At 41.5% G+C, this 24,521-nt stretch overlaps 1 protein-coding gene across 8 annotated transcripts in view; it reads right to left on the bottom strand.

The window, feature by feature from the left end:
- The window catches only part of cdc42bpab (CDC42 binding protein kinase alpha (DMPK-like) b), a 93,569-nt gene that overhangs the window by 25,153 nt on the left and 43,895 nt on the right, over positions 1-24,521 (bottom strand). For 4 of the 8 annotated variants that reach the window (XM_030046997.1, XM_030047002.1, XM_030047003.1 and 1 more), the window contains exons 6-22: positions 15,936-16,029; positions 14,857-15,057; positions 14,200-14,338; positions 13,656-13,765; positions 13,218-13,297; positions 12,170-12,348; positions 11,809-11,931; positions 11,528-11,661; positions 10,138-10,259; positions 9,113-9,233; positions 8,492-8,602; positions 7,888-8,135; positions 6,219-6,324; positions 4,038-4,162; positions 1,913-2,018; positions 1,383-1,531; positions 911-1,002 (exon numbers count right to left, since the gene is read on the bottom strand). In XM_030046997.1, coding sequence (XP_029902857.1) covers positions 911-1,002; positions 1,383-1,531; positions 1,913-2,018; positions 4,038-4,162; positions 6,219-6,324; positions 7,888-8,135; positions 8,492-8,602; positions 9,113-9,233; positions 10,138-10,259; positions 11,528-11,661; positions 11,809-11,931; positions 12,170-12,348; positions 13,218-13,297; positions 13,656-13,765; positions 14,200-14,338; positions 14,857-15,057; positions 15,936-16,029 — 2,240 coding nt within the window. Of the gene's footprint in view, positions 1-910; positions 1,003-1,382; positions 1,532-1,912; positions 2,019-4,037; positions 4,163-6,218; positions 6,325-7,419; positions 7,435-7,887; positions 8,136-8,491; positions 8,603-9,112; positions 9,234-10,137; positions 10,260-11,527; positions 11,662-11,808; positions 11,932-12,169; positions 12,349-13,217; positions 13,298-13,655; positions 13,766-14,199; positions 14,339-14,856; positions 15,058-15,935; positions 16,030-24,521 lie in introns of all 8 variants that reach the window. The other 4 variants (XM_030046998.1, XM_030046996.1, XM_030047000.1 and 1 more) reach the window with 2 other exon arrangements.

Here is a 24,521-nt window from a genome sequence, read left to right as displayed (position 1 = left end):
CGGTCACGCACGCAGTGCGCGGATGTAAATCATGCAACTTTCCTCCTGCCTCTGCAAAACTGTTTAATGTGCGCAGCGCGATTACCGGCGAATGGCCACGTTGCGCAATCAATAATCAACCATGTTGTCTGTGTCATTGTCCGTTGTGCTGCTGCAACCGCGTATAAACAAAAGTCGGTTTATAATGAAAGTACAGCAGTCTGTGTGCGGAGATCCGGCAGACCTGGTGCTGGCCGGCACCGCGTCGGCACCGGCCGGCACTGGCCGCGGCACCGCGTGGTGTGCGGCCACCCAGTCACCCGGTCTGCCGGATCTGACAGGTGCCGCTCCGGCTGTCAGTTGGACCTTTCTGAAGAAGGAGGAAGTTACCTCCGAAACTGTCAAGGTAAATAAACATCCCATGTCTGATTAAAAGGACCAAAAACGTTTTTTAGTTAAAAGGAAGACATGATGTATTTGAACTACATTGATTTATAATGACGTCGGGCCATGCCTGTTGTCGTATTTCAATGTGATGACGTGCACACCGGGGGCAATCGTGCTTGGGCGCGTTTGGGAAAAAGGTAATGTGAGTGCAGGCCAGCCAGGGACTGGGGAGGGGGGGATTTTGGCTTTAGCACGATACGGGCTCAATCTTGCCAATGTGAGTGGGCCCTCAAAGATATTTTTAATGGCATGAAATCTTGTATTTCTGATGTATTCTCAGACCGGCATGTGTGAAACTATTTCACTGATAGTGATAGTAAAAGCTCCTTTGTTCTGTGTCAGCCTGGTATTAGCAGTGTAGCAGCCACAGACTGAACATTACAACTAAATCCATGTATGAGTGTCTCACAGAACAACCGGTTACCAGATGGTTACTTACTTCTAGTGACTGGAGTGAAAACACAAAGACCACTTTCAGTCTCACCTCTGCGTAGCCGCAGCTCCTCCGTCTCTTTCTTCAGCCTGTCGATCTCAGCCAGGAGATCCTGGTTCTTATTCTCCATCTCCTGCAGTTTACTGGTAGGTCAGAGAGAGAGAGAGAGAGAGAGAGAGAGAGAGAGAGAGAGAGAGAGAGAGAGAGAGAGACAATGAACGTAAAGGATATTGTCCAAAAGTCTGGGGTTGTAGTTTTGAAGGACTGCCACACTGGTACCAGACAGACCAAAAAATAACTATGACTGCAATTTTCACAAACTTGTCTTGTTTTTATTAAAGTTGTGTTTATTTTGTAAAGAAAACAAAGAAAACTCCTAAAAGTGCTGAGCAATTTCTCCAAAAGGCTACTGTAAGATCAAAATTTTCTACACCACAAAAACAAAAAAAAAACCTGCCAAAAAAGTGAAGACACAGATATGCAACTTGTAGGATTTATAACAGTTCTTGAAAAGTGTCCATACCACTCTGTGGATATGTTGTTGGCCTTGACTTTGTTCAGTTCATCCTGGATGCTCTGCTTGGCCCTGATCTCAGCGTCTAAAGCCGACTGCAGCTCCAGGCGGGCCGACATGTCCAACTTGGCAAAGCGTCGCATCTTCCATGGCATGTCCTGGGACACAGAGAAAGAAAAATACAAGTTAGTGAATGATCAACAGATGGAAGAGGGAAAAGGAAATAAAAGAGAGTAGATGACAAGTCAGAGGAGTGAATTATCAGGTTTTGTGCAACAATAGGGATGCATATGTTGTACAATTAAGATTTTCAAATACATAAGTGCAAAATGTAAAAAAAGCAAACTAAGGTCACATTATTAATCATCAATCAAACATAAAAACCGTGTTTGAGTTGAGGTGTTGATAACAGAGGCGAAAGAGTACAATAAAGTAATTTTGTCCAACAAATCACTGAGATTAAACATGTCTAGGATTTTATACTAGTGTGGCCCAAAAGAAATATTTTGCATGTGCGCATGTGTGTGTTTGTGTCTCACCGTGGCCCGTGCTCCCAGACTAGTGTTTCTGAGTCCCTCCAGCTCTTCTGTCATCTTAGTGGCCAGAGCCTGCAGGTAGCCCCTTGCATCCTTTTCATCACTCACCCTGCAACACACACATACATTTGCACTGTTATACTTGTGAAAACATTAATGTTCATATCAAACCTTAACATTAAACACTAAAAGAGTAACATACAACTTAACACAACGTTCTACTGTTGGCCACGAAGCAGTTCCACTGTCAGCTTGTGGGCTGAATGCTTTGCTCAAGAAAATCTCAAAGGTCTCAGTTTGTGGGGAAATTAGTGTGTTGTTTTTTTTTTTTTTTTTTTCATTTTTATTTGAACTCTGGGATCACCTCTAACCTTTATGCTGCTGCAACCGCAATTCTGACCGTAGCTGCAAAATGTCCCCTCTTTAAAGAGAGGATGAAGGTTGTAAAATGTTCTTCATATTTCTACAAATGTCCTGACAGAAGGACAAATGAAAAACACCACAACACACACATTACATTAACACTGCCTTTAAGCCAACATTACACCTTTGGGTGACGTAATTACCACTTCCATGTCATTAATTTCACAGACAACACATGAACACTTACACATCTAGACCTGCAGGCAGCTCTGAGACAGCTCTGAGACTGAGAACGGTATATGATGAAACCACAAACTCATGTTCACAAAACCTCAAACATACAAACACACTAACACATACAATCTGAAGTAAACAACAGTAGTTTCTGGCCCCTGAAAGCCTCACACTCCAACATTGTACAGACCAAAAACAAAACTGCCTATTATGAGGATAACATTATTTTCTCCCACTAAGGGGCTGCAAACAGCCATCTCTAATTCATTCCCTGATTTCTCCACTGCAGTAGCAGAGTGTGACAGCCAGGGGGCAACAACAACAACCAATGAATTCTTCTAGAAGGACATTCCAGGCCCTAAATTGTGTGTGCATGTTTGGAATTTGTGTGTGCGTGTGTGTGTGTGTGTGTGTGTGTGTGCACGTGTGTGTGTGTGTGGTATGTGTACTATGTGAAGACTGAAGGCTTGTCCAACAGAGGGAAGCCAAGCAGCTGGCGAAGTGTCAGCTGCAATGGGAAGTGATCTGAGAAGACTTGGGGGGGGTCAAGTAGCTCTATGATCTTCAGAGGTATGTGGAAATTGCTGCAGTCATACTATATGGCAGAACCCAACACACGCCTAGACATCATGGAGGCATGTGACAGTGTGTGTGTGTGTCTATGAAAGTGTGCAGGGAAAGTGATTAAGAAGCATTCTTCCTTCCTGTCCATGCATGACAGTTTATATTTGTGAGTGTGGCTGTTGCTGAAAAACAGCATGCCAGCTCAGTTGTTTTTTTTCATGGACTAATGATGGTTAAACAAGAATGCCAACACTCTTTGTGTTCAGGTGGAAGGCTGGGGGTGGGAGGACGCAAGAATGAGTAAAACTACAATAATTTCAAAATTACAGCTAGAAAGTCACCAAGCTTCTTCCTAATATGTGATAGCACAACACACCAACATAGATGCATGCTTTCTTCACCTCTACTAGTCAGCACACCATATTTCCTCCATGCTGGGCTCTTGGTTGGCCTAAGAGCATATACTGAAATTCCCCAATGCACCGCTTATTATGACTCCAAAAATGTCTGTGTTTGTCACATACATTTGTACAGGCTTTTATTTCTTGTACACAGTAATTTTGTGTAATAACATAATTTTGTGTATAGAAGGGGTTATATGGACCAATGAAGAGCCGGAAAACTTGTTTAATTTCCTTATTGTATTTGTAGGAGGCATTGCCCTGTCATGTGACTTTCACTTGTCACTATATACACTGTCACCTCTACTTCAATTAGGTCTGTACAAAAAATAATGTGTGCAGACATTTTTGGTGTTTTGGTCCCCCATATGTTTCATGTACAAAAAGAGAATTTTGAAAAGTAGACATCCCATCACAAGCATAATGGGTGTCTGTCAGTCGTATATTGAAAGTTGGTACGTATGTTCCTTTTGAGTTTGTATCACTGTCTCTGAGTATAGAAAAATCTGGATGCCTGCATACACATCACATGTGTATGTGTGTGTGTGTGTGTGTGTGTTTCTCACCACTGGATGATCTCTGTGATCTGGGCCTCCCAGTGGGCTACACTCTCCTTCTTGTCAGCCAACTCCCTCATCTCTTCCTCCAGCTGCCTGTTGGTGCTGCTCACCTTTTCAAACATGTTCGTCAGCTACAGGAACAAGCACAGACATGCAATGAGGACAGTGAAGGGTTTAGCATATGTCAGGATGTAACAACAATGGTGACCTTATTCACTGTTGCAAAGTGTGCTGATGTTTGCTTAATAACTCCCCTCATGGCCATATTTTGGTATCAAGTAAGAAAGTGCTTTCATATTGTTTTCCTGTTACTTTTTATTTAAATCATTGGATGCATTGAAAAATAAAACATTGTGGAGTGTCTGCAAGAAGACTCAAGGTCATAATATAAGACTGCTCCAAGAGAGGTTAACCTCTGACATAGAGCATGCCACTCTTTGTAATTGTCCACCTGGCAGTTTCCCAGTGGTGAATTGGTCCATATGATAAAACATAATAACAGTGAAGTGTGACAGCAGTCATAGACTGCTAAATGGAACAAAAAGACACCAAACCTGAAGAGAAACAAAGTTCAGCATGGTTTGGAGTATTTTAACTACTTAGAGTGCACTTGATTTATCACTGCGGACATTTTAACAACCTCAACAGTGGAAACATTGCTTGCACAATGAAATAAATCAAGTGTTTCTTTTTTCAAGTATTTAACTTATTTTTGGACAGGACTGACTTATAGAAAAATGTGGGATGTGCTACCAAATGAATTCTGTTTTAGATTTATCCATTCCATGCCCAGATCTGGTTCAGATTTGCACCTGGAACCACACAGCCCTTCTGGTTTGGAAACGACCACCAGGAATCAAGTGAATGCTAGTAAATCATGGCTGTGCCTAATAAGATGGCTTGCTCTACCTGCCGGTTAAAGTAGATAAACGATAGCTGAGTGCCCTGTTCTATTCTTAAAAAAAAAAAATTTAAAAAGCTAGTTGGCTAGGAAATTAGTAAAAGAGGCCAGTCCACACAAGTGACACTGCGCTTAAATTTTCACAGCCTGATCTCTTTCTTTTCTTTATTACTTTGGTCCGTCCTCCTCACTTCTACTTAATTCTCTCTACTCTTTCTTGATTTATAAAAGGGTCAACAGTAAAAAGTAAAACCCAAGAATGCTGGCCAGACCAATCTTTGTTACACAAACTACAAAAAGACAAGGAATTACATTTGAATATGGTTTTAATAGAGCTGATCTAGTTGACATGGATTAAATTCTGCAGCCAGGCACATTAGGCATCAAAAGTGGACGCCTCCCTTGTAAGATAAAGCAAGTCAAACAGCCATATTTTTCAAGAAAGCGAATGCATTCAAGTACTCTTTTGCACAAAGCTCATTCATGAAAAAAAATAGTAAGCTGACAGACTTAATTTTCTCCGAGTGTTTTAGCTTTTAAAAGGATTGTTTTTCAGTGTCTGAAATTGCAGAATAATAGATTACACGACTTAAGTTTTAAGTGCTATCATTCCATTGGTGCCCCCATCCACATGTCAACTATATTTCACCCAGACGTTTTCTTTGTTCACCAGTTGCAGACCAAAAAAAACAACAAATACTTGGGCTTTTTACTCCATATGTCAAAACGCGTCCCCCTTCTTAAGACATTATTTGAGTTGGGAGCCTCTTACTTTCAATTTCCAAGTACCCATTCTCATTTTTTGCCCCTTTCCAAAGTCAATAGAGCGTAATCCAGAGAGCCATTCCATCAGAGTGTAGGAGGCTACAGGGTGTTTTTAACAGGGAAACTGAGCGGTGATTTCTTTGGCCTTGCTGGGAGAGAGGGGGTGGATGGAGGAATGTGATGAAAGAGTTTGGGACAACTGAGAGGAGGGTTACCTGGGGTTAGGGAATTGTGGTCTTCAGTGTATATGTCTGAGTGTGTGAGTGTTTGAAAGAGAGCAAGAAAGATTTTGAAAAGGGCGAGGGAAGAGAAAGTTGAGAAAGTTAGATAGGGGAAAAAAAACACAAGCAAGGGAAACCCGAGGTGTTCAGGCTCCTTTCATACTTTGTGTTACACGTTCATGACAAGCTGAAATGCTAATGTGTAGCTGTGTTTGTTTCATTGGATGTTTACATTTCATATGTCAGGGGTGATTTATGACACAGGTCTCTAAGTGAGTGTATATGTAATAAATATCTTACCTTATCCAGTTCACTGGATAGTTTTTTATTGTCTTCAGTGAGTAGTAGTCTCTCTCTCTCATACTTCTGCTTGTACTCTGTCTCAAACTCTTCACGCTCACTTTGGCTGGGAGGGAGATATTACACACACACACACACACACACACACACACACATTTGTGTTTTATGTATATATATGAGGATCTTCTATAAAATTAATATCCATTCCTGAAGCCATGACCCCAGCCATTAAGGTCCACAGTGTTTTAAAACCGAAATGAAAGGCTTGAGACTATGACCAGGTACACTTTGTTCAACCCAAACACATTAAAGCAGTTAGAATGTGATACTCCAGTGTGCATAAAAATGAATTAGAAACTAGCAAAAATAATATGTCAGTAACACCAGGGAGAGGCTAGGCTAGAGGGTACAAAAACAAAGCTTTGAGGCTTTCCACTCAAAAACAAGATTTCATTAAAATTTGATTAGACCAGCGGTTCTCAAAATAGGGTCTGCTGCCCATGAGTAGTTCCCAAGGGGTCCCCGCTAAAAAAAAAAAAAAAAAAAAAAGAACAGTTTATTTTTATTTCTTAATATTTCATTTCTGAGTTAGCACATGTTAACAAAGGGTTTTCTAATAATTCCTTCACTCTTTTGACCTTAGATGTTTTCATCAATGTTTGTGTGTGCAGTAATATACTGTAACATTCAGATGTACATACTTGTGCACTCACAATAAACACTAAAAGTTGCTGTAGGTAGGTTTTATGAGTTCACATAGTGTTTAAAATTGGGGATCCCCATGCTGGGTGAGCACAAACAAATAAAAAAACAATTCAGGAGGCTAACTATGTTCAACTTCCTGGTTTTCAAACTAGTTACCATTTAATAAGATTTTACATACTTCATTTATTTATTGACTTATTTTATTTATCAGCAGTGCAAAGTAATTTTGGAATTATACTTTTCACATGTTACATTATGTTATTTTTTTTTTTTAGTTTTTAATTTCTTTTTGGCAATCGCAGCAAAACGTGTGTCAATTGCATGTATAAAAAACTATTAGGGTGCATAGCTACTTCTAGCTGGGTTCGGGAAAATGTAACTCTATTCCATACTGGCAATCAGTATAGGGAATTATTTAAAAGAAGCAGGAATTTACAACTGTTACATATGTATACTAGACAGGGGATTGAGCTATTCTTAATGTAGCCATAATTACCTCATGCAACCATCACTGAGGGAGAAAATGAAGGACAAAAAGTCATAACTGTTGAAATGCCTTATGATATTATGCATTACATTATATCTTAGACTGTAAATTATGTAAATCAAGCTCAGTTTGACCTTAAGTTGAAGACAATCCCCCTGACCACTGATGCTACAGATAGAGGATATACATGGTGTGGATATGGGTTCTTCCTAAGGTGTAATGCATAATGCAGCTACGTCTTACATGTACACAGACAAAGAATGTGCTTATAAAACATGCTCACATTGCTGTAACACCCCACTGGTACCACAACACCACTAAACTTTTTGCATGCAAAAAACACTATCACAATTATTAAGATAAAAAACTGTTACAAACTAGCCTAAATAAATAAATCCAAACAAATGAATTACATTACATAAAAAAAGTCAAAAAAAAAAAAAAAGAAATTGAGTAAAATAAAACAAAAGGTGATACCTCTCTCGGCGAGTCTTCTCCAGCTTGTCCTTGAGCATCAGGATCTCTTTCTGCAGGGCAAGGTGCTGGCCCTCAGCATCCCGCAGCTCTTTGCGCAGGGCCTTTAACTCTGTGCTGTGCTGTCCCTCCCTGCGTGCCAGCTCCTCCTCGTACAGCAGCGTCTTCTTCTCCAGGTCTCCACGCAGGCGCCCCACTTCCTGGGACTGCTCTGCCGAGGACAGGGAGGTGGAAGGGCCGGCCTGCTTCAGCTGGAGGTTGGTGAAGTTTGGTGGTAGTGATGAAGGAGGGAGAGAAAAGATGCAGCAATTTAGAAAGTGAAGAAGTGAAAGATGGGAGGGAGAGATGGGCAGAGGGAAATGGAAAGAAACACTATTAACAACAACAGGATGCACCAACAGGAAATGTGTCATTGGATTATGAGAAAACTAAGACATCTAATAACAGTTTTTATTTAAATTTAAAGGTCTTAAAATGATTCCATTTACTTTAAGATTTTTGAACATTTTAAAGGACTTGTGGAAACCCTGTAGATGGAGATGTGTGTGTGTGTGTGTGTGTGTGTGTGGGTGTGTGTGGGTGTCTGTCTCTGCCTGCAAGCTCTTACCTTAAGCCCTTCCAACTCCTCCTCTAGCTGTCTGCTATACTGCTCATTGCGCTCCCTCAGCTTCCTCTCCTTCTGGGCCTCTGCTGCCTGCTCCTCTGCTTGCGCCTCCATCTGATGGACACACACACATACACACACGTATGTCAGCAACTAGATGCAAACATATGTTACACAATTTTTCACTCTCGCGCACATACTAACACTGTACCCATAAGGAGTCACCATTTCACACATCTACAGAAGGGAAACACCCACACAAAAACAGCATGTAGCAACGATACTCGTACACATTTGATCAAGTGGTTTTATAAAATCTATATAACTTTGTCTCAACATTATGACTTTATTCCAGTAAATTCAAATGTGTTTGAATCCATGCAGAATATTGTACACAGTAATACTCTAAAATCTCCACAATGTGTGGCAAGCTTACATGTTGGAATAAAGCCACTGCAAAAGTGTTACCAATACACTGTAGAAATATTTATGGAACTCCATAAATTTTTATGAACAGAATATCTAAGCACCACACACAAAAAACAGTAAAAGTTTGAAGTGTGCACCAACCAGCAAACACAGACACATCAGGGTGAGCTAGCAACCACGGGGAATCTACTCTACCTCCTTCTTGGCCCTCTCGGCCTTTCGCACCTCCAGGCGGAGAGCCTCCACCTTCTGAGTCTGGCTCTCCATCTCCTCCTCTTTGTCACGCAGCTGGCGAGCCAGGCGCTGCTTAGCTGACCTGGGTGTGATGGTCAGGCAGTAAAGATGGTGAATTTTACAAGTGACGAAAACAGAGTGGGGGAAACAGTGAAATGAAAATAGTAATAGAAAGTAATAAAAATCTTAACTTAGGAGCTCATGTGCTCCTAAGCTGCCTGCTCACAGCAAACTGTGTAGACTTGGAATGGATAGACTAGGACCTACTGATATAGCATCTCTTCAACATAAATTCTGCTGCGCCGATAACTGATTCCTGTCAAAAAGCGACTCCCCCAAATAAGTTATGGCTAGAAGGCCATAGTTTATTCATGTCTTTATGTGATACATTCTATTTTTATCAATTTTTTGGGGGGAACAGAAAGAGCACAGAGATATTGTCCCAAACAATGTCTTATTGAACACTTTGAGGCATCATACACCTTAAATTAACATTTTTTTTTTTTTGCAATGATTAAACTATTATGAAGGAAACATTGATGGAACTACTGTTTTCAGGCCAGCTGTAAAACTTTTTCTGCTGCTGGCGTGAAGTGGAGATGATGCAATGACAGAGATCTAAAATTAGATTTATAAGAGATATAAATTGATAGCCTAACCAATTATTTTTTGGCTGCTGTCACGATATTGTGATCATAAATTAGTCTGTGGGAAGCACTGTAATGATGACATTTATTGCTCAGCATCAGTGGCGGTAGTCACTTGCACAGGTGCACCTATTTTTCTTTTAATGCATTTGCACACAGGAATTTTTACAGGCATATGCAAATGAAATGGTCACACCATGGAGCCCTATATGTAGGTATTACAAATTGTCATTGTCAGTGGTTAACCAATCATCCAACCAACCGATATGGTTCTACAATGTGATCATCAATAGGGGGCCCTGACTGAAGCCCTTGTGAGGATCTACAAGGTGAGGCTACCTGAGGTCTGTGAGTCTCTCGTTGAGCTCAGAGAACTCCTGCATAGCCAGTTTTCTCTGGCTATGGGCTTCCTTCAGCTCCTTTGACTGAGACTTGAGCTTCTCACTGGCCTCCATGACGTCCTGCCAACAAAAGGTAAGATGTATGGACACAGTTATCCAAGAGTTTCACAAAGTGACCAAGGAAAAAAAACAACAAATCATCTAAAAAGATTAAATAAAGTCAGTTAACGTGCTTTCCAATGTGCTTTACTCATGTAATTTGGACTTCTAAGGCAGGTGATGTCTAAACCTCCAAATCCCAAAATTAATTTCGACCCACCCACTGAGACTCCATTCAATGATCAACTACATGAATGTTGTAGATTAGAGTGCAAGGGTGGTTGTTATTTGGATATTTTTAAGACACAATGTGCCAGATTAAGCAACATTCTCTTAAATGTCTCATATATTTTCTCTTATCTTACTGTTAAGAGAAAAATAACAGAAGTCCAGATGCACCAAATGTTCTTAATCATCCAAAAATGTGTGTGTGTGTGTCTGTATATAATTTTTTTTTTTTTTTTATTTGACAGTCACAGTAGAGATAGACAGGAAAGTCAAGGGAGAAAGAGGGAATGACGTGCAGCAAAGGACCTGAGGTCGGATTCGAACCCCGGTTGCTGTGATCGGGACTAAGCCCTGGTACATGGTGCGTGCGGTTTACTGGTGAGCCACTGGGGCGCCCTCTTTTTTTTTTTTTTTTTTTTTTTTTTTTTAAATGTGATTTTCCAGAGTGTTAGTACTGGCATTAAAGAATGGGGGGGGATGGGGGGAAAAATTGTGAATTGTCTCAGCAGAGGGATGTACAGTTTTTGAAAGAAAATAAAAATAGTTTGATATTAAAATGGAGATTAAAAAAAAAAAAAAAAAACAATTGTGCAACCCGAGCATTTAATAATCTAATCCTTATAATTACTGCAAAACATAAAATAATCTAAATGTGATTGAGAGCTGATATTAATTTAATGCATTTTTATGTTCTTTCCTTATCTTGGCAAGAGTGCTCTCTACCAATTTTCTCTAACCTAAGAAAAAAGCAAAAATAAGCAAACACTGGTGAATCCCAGAAATCAGTAAGTACTAGCAAAATAAGAACATATCTTGGACACAAACAAAAACAACAAGAAATTTGTGTGCATATCTTCAGACTTTTTTTTATCATTTACTGTCTTTCTGTAATTCTTTTTGTTGTTTTTCTTCCTTTGAGCAGGCTGAGCAAGAACATTAAACAATACACTTTTTTATATTCACATTTTTCAGGCTGTGGAGATAAATTTCCAGCTGGGTGGGGCCACCACAACTGAATGACTGTAAGGAAAACACTAAAGACACACAAACACAGGTAGTACCTTGTGCAGGTCATCCCTCTCCTGTGTGAGGCTCCTCATCTGTTTCTCCAGACTCCTGATGTGTTTGGATGAGTCCTCCAGGTCCCTGCGGGCCGACGTCACATCCTCCAGCTGCTTCTCCAGCTGGCCTGAGTCTGATACAGACACATATACACATACACTTTTAAATTCAGCCACAAATGTTGCAGAACCACCTCACTTCCTCCTTTGCCAGGCAAAAAGCTGTGCTGTATTGTCATCTCTCAGCACTATCAGCTGAACAACAGAAATGAATAACTTACCAGCGATCTGTTTCTTGAGGATGTCGATCTCACTCTTCAAACTCCTGATCTCCACTTCCTTGTTAGTGCTAAGTGGGCCCTCGCCTGTCGGGTGCTGCAGTGCCTGCACCGTCTGGGTCGACTCTGTGAAGTCAAGTTACAGACAACTGTTAAGTGAAATTTACTGCAGTGAGAGGAAAAAAACATAGAATCACACTATAGATACAGATATATAGATATAAATACAGACATATAGACATAGATGTGTGTGTGCTGAGATATGGTACTTATCCATATCTTTATGTACATGGACATGTATATATGCATGAGTTTCTGTGTAAATATACACAGAGCACCTCCTTGCAGTGTCTCTTAGCCTCACCCTGCAGTTTGCGGGTCAGCTCTAGCTTCTCCTGCTCCAGACGGCGAATCCTCCTCTCATATGCCTCAGTGGCCAGGCTGTCCTCCAGACTGCGCTGCACACCAATGTCTATCTCATCCTGTCCACCTTGACCCAAATCCCCAGTCAGCCCTCGCAGGCAACCCCGGTCAGACAGGGTACTAAACAGAAGGAGGGTGCCATGGAGAAAATTGAGTGACAAGTTATGATAGTGTAAATAAAAGTGTGAATGATGAGGGAAAAAGGGGGAGAATAGAGGGTGTATAGATATGAGAGGTGGAGAAAGAGTAGTGACAGTGTTAGAAAGGGAAAGGAAATTCAAACGAAATATTTAATGAAAGGAGAGAACAAATAAGGACATGAAAGGAAAGTGGGAAAGAGAAAAACAGCAGGGGAGGTGGAAAGTGTATGGTAGATATACAGATGGGTTAAAAGATGGGAGGATGTTGAGTCATGGAAGAAGCAAAAAGAGGCAGCGTGGAGCAGGAGACAGCAGCAGAGAGGAGATGGAAGAGAGAGAGTTGGGGGGGTGGAAAAAGAGAGAGGAAAGGCCATTATCACTGAGCCTTGAAGAGATAAGAAACTAATTGGTCTGTTCGTTACTTTCTCACGGGTAGCACTTCAGTATGACACAACTATAGAAAGTCATGGACATCACCTTATTAGGGAGGGAAGCAAATGCAATACTCCTACGCTTCTCTCGAAGTGAAACTACATAAAGTATGCTTGCCTGGGAATCTGTCCATGTAAAGTGACTGCACAGATATGAGACTAGCTCTTGATAAGGTAGCAGACTCTTTTCTCTGCGTTTTGTCTGTCTGTACTCTGTGCTCATCCAGTCAACAATTTTAATGACTGACAAGATACTGGAGGAAAATTGGCTTCCCACTCATAATTTGAAAATGAAGAACACTAGCTTGCATTTGCCTGTGTGGTTTCATTGCTAACAGAGTATAAAAGAGGACTTGCAAAAGCGGCATATAATGTTCTTAATCAAAGGATACAAAGGAGAGTATGCAGTGCCACTTACCATTTGCTGGTGTAGGTGAAACCCACAAAGGGAAAGTGATGGCCAGAGAAGGCTGTGTGAGAGGGAGGGGGCATGGTCTCCTAAAAAGCAGAAAAGAACAAAATAGAGTTTGAGAAAACAAATAGAAATTGTGCATTTTCTTCAGTTAAAGAGATGGAGGGTGGAAGCACCATGAAGGGCAGGGGGAGGGAGACAGATTGTGAAAGACAAACCCCAGAGGACTGTGCTTTGAACTTGAGTGGCGCCACAGATACATGAGACACAACTGGCATTTTTGCTGCTTTTCATTTGGGATATTTAGACAAGGATTTCACTCAAGTCACAGACATAAAACAGTTATCTTTGAAAATGTACATACAAGTCTCTTTCACATGTGCCATGTTCTTCATGGATTTGCATAATTGACAAGTCCACTGATTCATGATGAAAGCCACCTACCGAGTTCTTGAGGCAGTCGTCATCAACATCAAAGTTGGAGGTATCTGTTGGACTGCTGACCTCTGGGATGTAGGGTGCTTCGCATGTACGGATGTTGTCCCAGTCAATGCCTGAACACAAGGGAAAATTCATGACTCAGGACTTCATAAACATGCTGAGAAAAAACACAAAGAATTTAACTTGTAGATGAGCGTAGATGAAATGGCATTCATAAGTGCCAAACATGACAGAAGTTGTGATAAGAGTCAAGTTATGCTCTGCTATTAATCTTATTTTGCAATATTTGTAACGTTCCCAGGCGCTTGAAGATGGGTACAAAGGTTTTCTATATTCCTTGTGTCCTTCAGCTCCTTTTATACAAGCTTTTTCACATTTCTTATTAAAACCAGTTAGTACTACTGACCTACAAGTTATTAGTATGATTAAGCCTTTAGCAACTGCTGTCTTTTAGTGTCAAGTTAACACTTAGTTAACTTGACACTGTCAAGTGAACGCAAGTTAGCTTAAATATCAAGATATCTGTTGAGTAAAGCTAAGTCTGTACCAGAGAAGAAAGCGTGCTGTTTGAAGTCCTCAATGCCATTCTGACCCAATCTGTGCTCTCGACTGCAGATGAGCCGACGAATCAGATCCTTTGCTTCCTCTGACACATCCGTTATCTGCTGCGGGAACTGGAATCGCTCCTGTGCAATAATGTATGAGTGTGTGTGTGAAAAAAAAAAATAATAAATTCCACATTTGAGCTTAGTGTCTCACTTTTTAATAACAATTCAATTCCAAAATTGAGCACAGTATTATGATAAACTGCAATTTTATGCTAGGTTCTGACTTCTTTATTTTTTTATTAACATTGCAGCACTGTCACCTGTACAAACTGTATAAACAGGCTGACAACCAAGGATCCATCTTAACAAAAATATAACAGCTATAACAGTCATCCATGTATGCAATGGATGCATATATATGCATCAAAACCAAATCTGTATGACTCAATGTAATAAAGGTTTTCTTAGCCTTCAGATCCTTAATCCACCATGTCAAAATTCATTCATCATAAATAGGCCAAGGAGATATTTTTTTTTTTCTATTTTCTTTACTATTTATCATATCCCCATTTTAACTACATTGATATTTCTCTTGGTACTACATTTACTTTTACAGAGGAGCAACTTAAAAACAAACCTCAAAGTCTATAGCCCACCTTGTGGTTCATGATCTTGCCGTAGGTTTCCACAAGTGATTCTGCATAGAAGGGCGTCTCGCCATAAAGCATCTCATACATGCAGACACCTAGCGACCACCAGTCGCACTCAGGTCCATACTTGCCCTTCCCATCCTCCATAGCCTGCAGGATCTCTGGAGAGATGTAGTCTGGAGTTCCCACCGCTACGGAAGACTGGACCTGAGAGAGGGAGACAAAGGAGATGTGAAGGACAGAGCAGACGAGAGTTGGGAGCTCATGTCAACGACTGACCTGAAAGCATCAACAATCATATGCTCAGAAGTATCCAAGTATGGAGTTTTCGTTTCAGCCAGTGATACTTTCCTGGAAGTGTACTACCAAGTGTTTGGATGTGTACTTTCACCTTCTACTTTAGGGTACTTTTAAGAACAAACTTACTCTAAATTAAAAACAAACCAGTAGGTAAGTATCATCAATAAAACACAAGTTTCGTATGACCATTTGACCACTTGACCACTTGAATTTTGTAATCATGGACATTAAGAGTACCAAATGTTCCCACCAGTAACTCTTAAACAGAGAAAAAGAAAAATCAGATTTGGAGAAAACACCTGAGAGAATTTGATCTGATCCATCACATTCTGGCATCTTTGCATCATATTAACCTTAGGAAGTGGCTCCAAAATGGATGAAACATCAAAGAAACACACATTTGACTACCACAATTCATACCATTGAGTGAGTTGTTTCAGTTTGAGATAATGTTTCAAGAAGTGTCCAACAAGAACTGAATTTAATTTCCATCTAATGTTCAGTGTAACCTTGTCATTATGTAAACATTGGAAGGTACAAGCTGAGGTATTTCTCTGATCATTTATTTCATCCTGTGTTTTTTTTTAGTTCAACACCTGAGGGGAAAGTTTTTTTTTTTTTTTTTTGCTGAGAGAATTTTCTGAATCATAAACCACAAGCAGAGCCAAGCAGTTAAACCAAACTTCCCTAGTGTGAGACCCCTGTGGCTTGAGGAGGAGGTCGGTATAGTTCTGGTATGTTTCCTTTGGACTAGGGGAGAGCACCGACAGTGTGGTAAAACCTACCGTTCCATCCTCCATGAGCTTGAGGCAGGAGCCGAAGTCAGCCAGGCGGATGTGGCCATTCATATCCATCAGGATGTTGTCGGGCTTGATGTCTCTGTAGGAAGAGAGAGGGAGAAGAAACAGGATGGGTGAGGGGGGTGTATAGAAGGAGGGAGAAAGGAGGGCGGGGAAAAGAAAGACAAATGGAGTAAGTGATTCCTCAGAGAAGAGGGGAGAAGATGAAGAAAACAAGACATTCTTCCAAACAAAACACCTCCTATGGGACATCCAAAATACACAGATGAACAGAGGTAGACACACAAGCCCCTGTGTGCACACACATACACACACAAGACTGGTCTCACATTACTATACTACTCCCCATAGATTATCACAAAATGAAATTACATAACCTGGGGAAATTTAACTGTCTTAATTTGTCTGTTATGCTGGTGTGTAATAATTCACATATATTTGTGATTCAATTAAGTGTAATTTCCCCCAGACCATTTATCAAACTGTGACAAGTCTAAATTGACCAAGAGAAAGGATAAACATGAGAAAGAACTGGACTGTGTTGGGGGAATAAGAGCACTGCCTGTACAGCGTGTGTGTGTGTGTGTGTGTGTGTGTCTTTGTGTGCATGAGGCATATGTTTATAGAGTCTTTGTGAGTGTTTGTCTGTGTATGTTTGCGCTCCTGGATTCCTCCATGTCTCCACTCATGAAATGCTGTTTGTTTCTAGCTTTTTTTGGCACTTGTGCAGAACACAGCTTCAACCAGACACACACTTTTTGAGGAAATATGCAACATGCACACTCCCACTTACAAAAAAGATGTCTGTGTCCCCAACATGAAAACTCCCCCATTCTTATTTTTACCTCCACACAGACAGTGTTTGTGAGCAGAAGTGAGCTGAGTGGGGGTTTACTCACAACAAATTCTTTCACACACATACACACACATGCCCAAACATCCCAGTCTGAAGGATTGAGTGGTGGCCATGGTAGATCTCCCACCCTGCATCTGTTCTGCATTACTTATTGCTTCGATCATACTTACAGCCTAGACGCAAAGAGCATGGCTTGATTCCAATGAGTAGGATTCACTGCTACACAGGACAGAAAACTACCTTTTTTTTTGTCTATCAGCCACAGGGACTGACCGATGCACTTTTGCTATGTTGCCAGCCAACACAGTTTTTAGAACAGAAAAGGACCACCAATGTGGCTTGTAGAGTTAAGAAACGTATAACCCGCAGATCTGGTTGGTGGTTGGTGTTAGTTTCCTCATAAAGTGCTACGCCCTCTGCGTGGGAATATTTTTAAAGAAAGGTTGCATTGGGAACAAAAAGTGCCAGAGCTCTGAATCATATAGAACTTGATAAAGCACAGTTATCCACCATCTTTAAATTACAGAGGCTTGGTGAAAATGATAAAAGCCTGCCCTGTACCCTTCAGCGGTCCCCACAAGCCACATGGAATTTAGCCAGGGTCCGGAGGGAGGGGATTAGGGGGAGGAGATCTCCCAGAGGTTAACAGGTGGTCGCTGACAGGGGGTTTGTGTTGGGCTAGCTGTGCTATTAGCCTACATGGCAGTCTTACGTTTGCCTACCTAAATCTTAGCCTGGCCTGGCCCAGCCTCAGTGCCCTCAGTGGAAAAAACTCAACTCATCCTTCTCAGCAGTGCTCTCTTTCCATTTCCACTGTGACATTCTTGTGTTCACGTTAATATTTTGAACATGTATGTGTATTTGACTACCACACGTTTAAGAAATTGTCAAAGTAAAGTAACCAGTAGATAGTATACCGGACCAGTCTGGTATACTATCTACTGGTTGGCTTCAAGTGCAGAAGTCACTGTATCCCATCATGAGGGCTAAATATACACTCTGTCCTCCTCTGACCATTCCACTGATTTCCCCTGAGGGTAGACTATGTCAGGCCCTTGTGTCTGGAGCCTCTTATCAATGCAATGACAACCCCGACATGGCTGAATACACAAGGCATAGAGGGCACAAAGGAAAGCTCTTTAGAGTGGTGTCAAGCACATATAAAACACATGTATGCATGCACACACAACCCCACAAACATAAACGCACACACAGATACAAATGTCACAGGTTGATGTCTAAGGGTGCTTTCAGACCTGTGGCCCGTTTGCTTTGTTCCGATTCAGGGGCTAAATCGATACAGTTGTTTCGTTTTTCATTTGGGGCGTTTGTGTTCACAGGGCAACCGTCTGTAGCGGTTCAAAGCTGTAAACAAATGCCATGCGCAAACCAGCTGTTCTCTCATGGGTCAGAAATTACCCCGAAAGAAGAAGTTTCCTCTTCCGTTCTTACCCCGGAAAAAACAAAAACCATGGAGCATCTTTGGCGTGTGTGGCTAGTTTGTTTCTCTGTGTTTCTGTGGTTGTACCCAGTGGCGGTTCTGCCCATGTTGCCGCCCTAGGCGAAATTACTGCCTTGCGCCCTTTCGTGTTACTACTCCTACCTACTTTTTATATGGACAAAATCTTGTTTGAATAAAAAGCCACCGGCCACGGCACCGGTTGGCATCAGGCGGGCCGGTACCGCGCCCACCTGGTCAGGTCTGCCGGATCTGACAGGTGAGCGGCGCTGATGATTTTTTTTTTTTTTTTCTTTTTTTGCGCTTGTGCCGCCCCCCTCGACATGAAAAAAAAGGCCCGCTTCGCCCATGCCTAAAACCGCTACTGAATGTACCGGTGTTCTGTAATGGAGGAAAACATCCCGTTCTACCGGGAATCACGACTGCGCAGGGAAAATATACTGCATCTACTGAGAAAAAGACGGGCCGCGACAAGGATTTGCCGACGAAGATGGGCTCTGACGCTGATTGAACCACAGTTATGAGTGAGTTGTGTCGGTTGCTGTGTCGATTATGTTCTCACTGCAAACGAACCGCTCCAGGGTTCGAATGGAATCGAGCCGAGACCACCTCTTCTAGGCGATCTCGGCTCGCTTGTTTTGTCCCGCATCCGAGCGCGATTGCTGTGTTCACATACACTATATTACCAAAAGTATTCGCTCACCCATTCAAATGATCAGAATCAGGTGTCCTAATCACTTGGCCTGGCCACAGGTGTATAAAATCAAGCACTCAGGCATGCAGACTGTGAAACAAGACATTTGTGAAAGAATGGGCCGCTCTCAGGAGCTCAGTGAATTCCAGCGTGGAACTGTCATAGGATGCCACCTGTGCAACAAATCCAGTCGTGAAATTTCCTCGCTCCTAAATATTCCACAGTCGACTGTCAGCTCTATTATAACAAAATGGAAGCGTTTGGGAACAACAGCAACTCAGCCACGAAGTGGTAGGCCACGTAAAGTGACGGAGAGGGGTCAGCGGATGCTGAAGCGCATAGTGCAAAGAGGTCGCCGACTTTCTGCACAGTCAATTGCTACAGAGCTACAAACTTCATGTGACCTTCAGATTAGCCCAAGTACAGTACGCAGAGAGCTTCATGGAATGGGTTTCCATGGCCGAGCAGCTGCAGCCAAGCCACACATCACCAAGTGCAATGCAAAGCGTCGGATGCAATGGTGTAAAGCACGCCGCCACTGGCCTCTAGAGCAGTGGAGACGCGTTCTCTGGAGTGATGAATCACGCTTTTCCATCTGGCAATCTGATGGACGAGTCTGGGTTTGGAGGTTGCCAGGAGAACGGTACATTTCAGACTGCATTGTGCCGACTGTGAAATTTGGTGGAGGAGGAATTATGGTGTGGGGTTGTTTTTCAGGAGCTGGGCTCGGCCCCTTAGTTCCAGTGAAAGGAACTTTGAATGCTTCAGGATACCAAAACATTTTGGACAATTCCATGCTCCCAACCTTGTGGGAACAGTTTGGAGCGGGCCCCTTCCTCTTCCAACATGACTGTGCACCAGTGCACAAAGCAAGGTCCATAAAGACATGGATGACAGAGTCTGGTGTGGATGAACTTGACTGGCCTGCACAGAGTCCTGACCTGAACCCGATAGAACACCTTTGGGATGAATTAGAGCGGAGACTGAGAGCCAGGCCTTCTCGACCAACATCAGTGTGTGACCTCACCAATGCGCTTTTGGAAGAATGGTCAAAAATTCCTATAAACACTCTCCTCAACCTTGTGGACAGTCTTCCCAGAAGAGTTGAAGCTGTAATAGCTGCAAAAGGTGGACCCACATCATATTGAACTCTATGGGTTAGGAATGGGATGGCACTTCAGTTCATAGTATGAGTAAAGGCAGGTGAGCGAATACTTTTGGTAATATAGTGTATGTCCAAACGAACCGATCTTTAGGGCGAAATGCTCCCTGTTTCGGAACAACGGCTCCAAACGGGACAGGTCTGAAAGCAGCCTAACTCAACAGCGAACCACTGTATACAGACAAACAGACAATTGATGCCACAGGTTACAGAATGGAGCTGGTGCTATTTCTGTCTGGTGTTGTGCGCATGGCTGGGCTGAGAACACACACACACACACACCACACACACCACACACACACACACACCTAACACTCCCAATGACCTCCTCCGCCTAGCAGAGTTTTCAATAATGTAATTCTATGGAGCAAAAGCTGAAACAGCTAAGTTCATAAAATTTCCACACTACTCAGTGTCATTTTATCAAATTCTACCTGACAAGCAAGAGCCTTTAGCATAAGTCTGAGATGTTTTTTTGTTTCTTTTAACAGTGAACAAACATAAACTGACTTTGAAGACAGCTTTGATGTCTCTCTCTTTAACTGAGACTCTCCTCAAAGCCAGATGTGCCCCCTCCCTCACAAACATTTTTTAAGAAGTGTTAATAGACCCATCCAGCAGGGCTGGAGCTGGGTGCGGACTATAAACCTATTAAACAGAGCGTTAAAATAATATCTACAAGCATGTGACTTGTACACACCATCCAGTTGCCCTACTGTTTTTGAAGACGCAACCTTTTTTTTTTTTTTTTTTTAAATATTGACTGATGAGGTTCGACATTGCATTCGCATACCAGGGCACACATTCCCACAGCCAGCCTAGTAAGATATGAACTTGGCACAAACGCACACAAACACTGGACCTGATGTATAGTCACAGTCAGCCAAATGTAAACTTTAAGATAGTGGATAAGGAATTTGCTGGGAAATTGTATTGACTCCCAGGAGAATTTTTTCTTTGACTCTACACCGATGTTCATTATTACCAAAAGCTAAGCCTAACTACATAAACCCAGTGTGTAGAGACTTTGCATCAATAGCCTAGTGGATTTCTCACTCAATATTTATACATTTCCAGTGACTTGTGCTCCTGTGATGTGTCAATGTCTGGCTAAACTAACACACTTGCTGATGAACCCTCTTGTTGAGTATGTTTTTTTTTTTTTTTGGAAATATTGCCACACAACAGGTTTCTTTGGTTCAAGTATCTCTAGGTCTAGGCTCAACTGTCATGTCAACCTAACAAACAAATATTCAAACTGTCAAAGAGTTACGGCCAGACCTAGAATAATCCTTGTCACTCTAGACTGGATCCATAGATCCAAATTCAAGTCTCTTTGTTGAACCTCTTCTGTTAAGCAGGCAACAGGGCGACTTATGTACTAGGGAGCCTGCTTTTCAACTAGAACACCCAGGTACAAAATAAAACATTTCATTATTTTTTTTTTTTATTATTTTACTTTGCATATGACTGATGTTAAGACTTTCCATATCCATTATAGTATGAATCAAGTATATCCATTTTTTTAAAGAAACATTATCTTCTAAAAAAAATTTTCAGTTTATTAAGAGCTAAGGATAAGTATCAAGTTAAATAATCAATTTGATGTTTAACTTTCAAATCAAAGGTCAAACATAACAGCATAGGTGTTTTATTTTTTAGTTTGCAGGTATAATTCTGAACTTGAACTTAGCAAATGTTTTTTTCCTCATCTAACTAAAGACTACAGCTTTGATTTAGCTTGAACGCTTGTGTGACTATCTATTTTACCAAAAGGTGCTTAACCTCTAGACACAAAATCTGGCTCATGCTGAGAGGAAAAGGCAGTCCTTGCAAATCATGAATGACACCTGTATACATGTAACACTTGGATTACACTGTGTGTGTGTGTGTGTGTGTGTGTGTGTGTGTTCATGAGAACACAGGTGTTTCCACTGCCACAAGTACAAAGAGTTCAAAGAGCATCCAATATGAGATGACCCTGGCCTGTGTGCGTGTAATTAAAAAAAACAAAACAAAACAAAACAGTATGACAGGGTTTAGTAAAAGGGTGTAAGAGTGCTGTTGGAACTACTCCTGAGAAAGCATTTAGTGCTAAGCAAGACCCCTGAGCTGCTAACAAGCCCAGATCAAACTAACATGGCTCCCTGTCCCCCCTCCCCACTTACCACCAGTAGTCTCTCTACCAGTGCCCTCCCCACTCAACTCAATCCCTCTGCTCCCCTTTTCTCTCTCAGATTCCAATTAAGCCATCTACCTGTTCTCCCTCAGTCTTTCTCTCTCTGCCAGACTGTTATGACGAGCCCATGTATGGTTGGGGCAGCCAGGTTAATGCCTCCAACTAAAACACACTAGAGGCTCTCCTTTCATGCATGGACAGACTCAGATGGATGCTAAAGCTAAGCTAGCACCAGGCTCACACTAGGTTAGGCTAGTTAGCGTTGCTAATTGGACTACTGTGTCACAGGGCTTCCTGCAGTCTTAAGGAGTAGTGCAGAGCCGAGAATAGAGGGAGGTAATCTCCTCTAAGACCACAGCATCCATCTGTGAGAGCCATCTGGACACCACATCACACACACACACACACACACACACACACACACACACACACACACACACACACACACCACACACACACACACACACACACACACACACACACACACACACACACACACACAATAGCTGAAGCCTTGCATTTGTTAACAAGGGTTCAAAGAACATTGCTCTTACTGATGGGGCTTTTAGAATCACTTAAAGGTCATTTTACACTTATGCATCAAAATGCCAACATAGTTATATTGTGGTCTCTGTGGCTCTACCCTATGATGGCAACATCTGCAGGCTACACAAGAGTCTTCATAGGCTTCCACCAGAGTTGATCTCCACTAACAGTGAAGATAACTTGATGTCAGCTGTCATCTCTCGTCAACCAGCTTGAACTGAGGAGGTTTACAAGTACATGCTGATGCTCTTACCCATACAGAAATGTCATATATGTACATATATGGCCCTATATCAAGAGCGATTTGCAACATATATTACATATAAGGTGATACATTCTTGTCATACACATACATCCTCTGGATATGTGAAGATATAGGTTTATAACACATGAAATACCCATGGTAAAATTTATATATGTGCATATATGAATAATACCCTTAGGAAGATTTGTTATATGGTGTTACATGTTGCAAACATATGTTAACAATTAATTTATATCTGCTTATATGTTTATGACATAAATTCTGTGATGCATATTTCATATATTTCAGATATACGTACAGATATTAAAAATACATCTGTGCTGAATTCTTATATGATAATACATGTTGACACCATTTATGTTAACATATTTTTAATGTATATATGCATATATAGGCTTAGAACATATATGAAATACCTATAACAAAACTATAACAATACACATGGACACAGGATGACAGACATACTCAAAAGACATAAAGCGCTGTAGTCTTCTGGGCAAATTGTTGATTGTTTGTTGATATGTCCAACCTAAATTCTCATTGATTGGACAATCGCTGGTGTTACTTTATGCTACAACTTGCTTTTTATGTTTATTTGTAATTCATTTAGGCTGCCAGGTAGGCTCAAGTGCACCCAGTGCACTGTGCTCTAGGTTAAGTAAATCAGCTGAGGTGCATGTTAGAACATGAAGATTTATTTATTTCCCAAAATATTATTCATTATGCAATCGATTGATCTCGATAGTTTCTGTGTGATTGAGTATGGTTTTTAGTTTTCCGCAATATTCCCTGTCTCCGAGCACCCAAATACAATAGGATTTGATGGGTAACCATTTGTGGAGCTCAAACTGTAAAATTCTTACATGAAAATCTCAACAGCAATAGCTCTTTCCAAAAATAATGACAGGATACCCATCATAAATCACAACCTTTGGTGGGAAACAGTTTCACTGGGAACTACTTCCTGCCAAAGAACACTGGCAAATTGTATCTATCCACCCCAAAGGATACGTACAAACTTGCAGGCATTCAGAGACACACAGATAGATAAAAACTGCTCGCGTTGGCATGAAATAGTTCCCAATGAATCAATGGCTACCATGTAAATAAGTAGACAATTACCCAATATTGCAGCCCAAGCTCTTTAACAAATGATGGTTAATAAGTGTGCCTGTCTGTCTAAGCATATACAAGGCATAGACTCTTAGATCACTGGCCTGTGGAGACACACATGGGCCTGATCAATAATAAAACACACATATGGCTCCAATCAATGGGAAAACACACACCATCGCACGCGTGCAGTCACATGGTCCTCTACAGTAGTCAGACCTACTCAGAACAGATGTTAACTGCCCCTTTGTGTGTATGTTTGTGTGTGCGCGTGTGCGTGTTTGTCTCTGCCTCCCT

Source organism: Myripristis murdjan, chromosome 24, assembly GCF_902150065.1.
Source record: "Myripristis murdjan chromosome 24, fMyrMur1.1, whole genome shotgun sequence".
NCBI classification, from domain to species: domain Eukaryota; kingdom Metazoa; phylum Chordata; class Actinopteri; order Holocentriformes; family Holocentridae; genus Myripristis; species Myripristis murdjan.
This window is presented reverse-complemented; position numbering and strand designations above follow the sequence as displayed.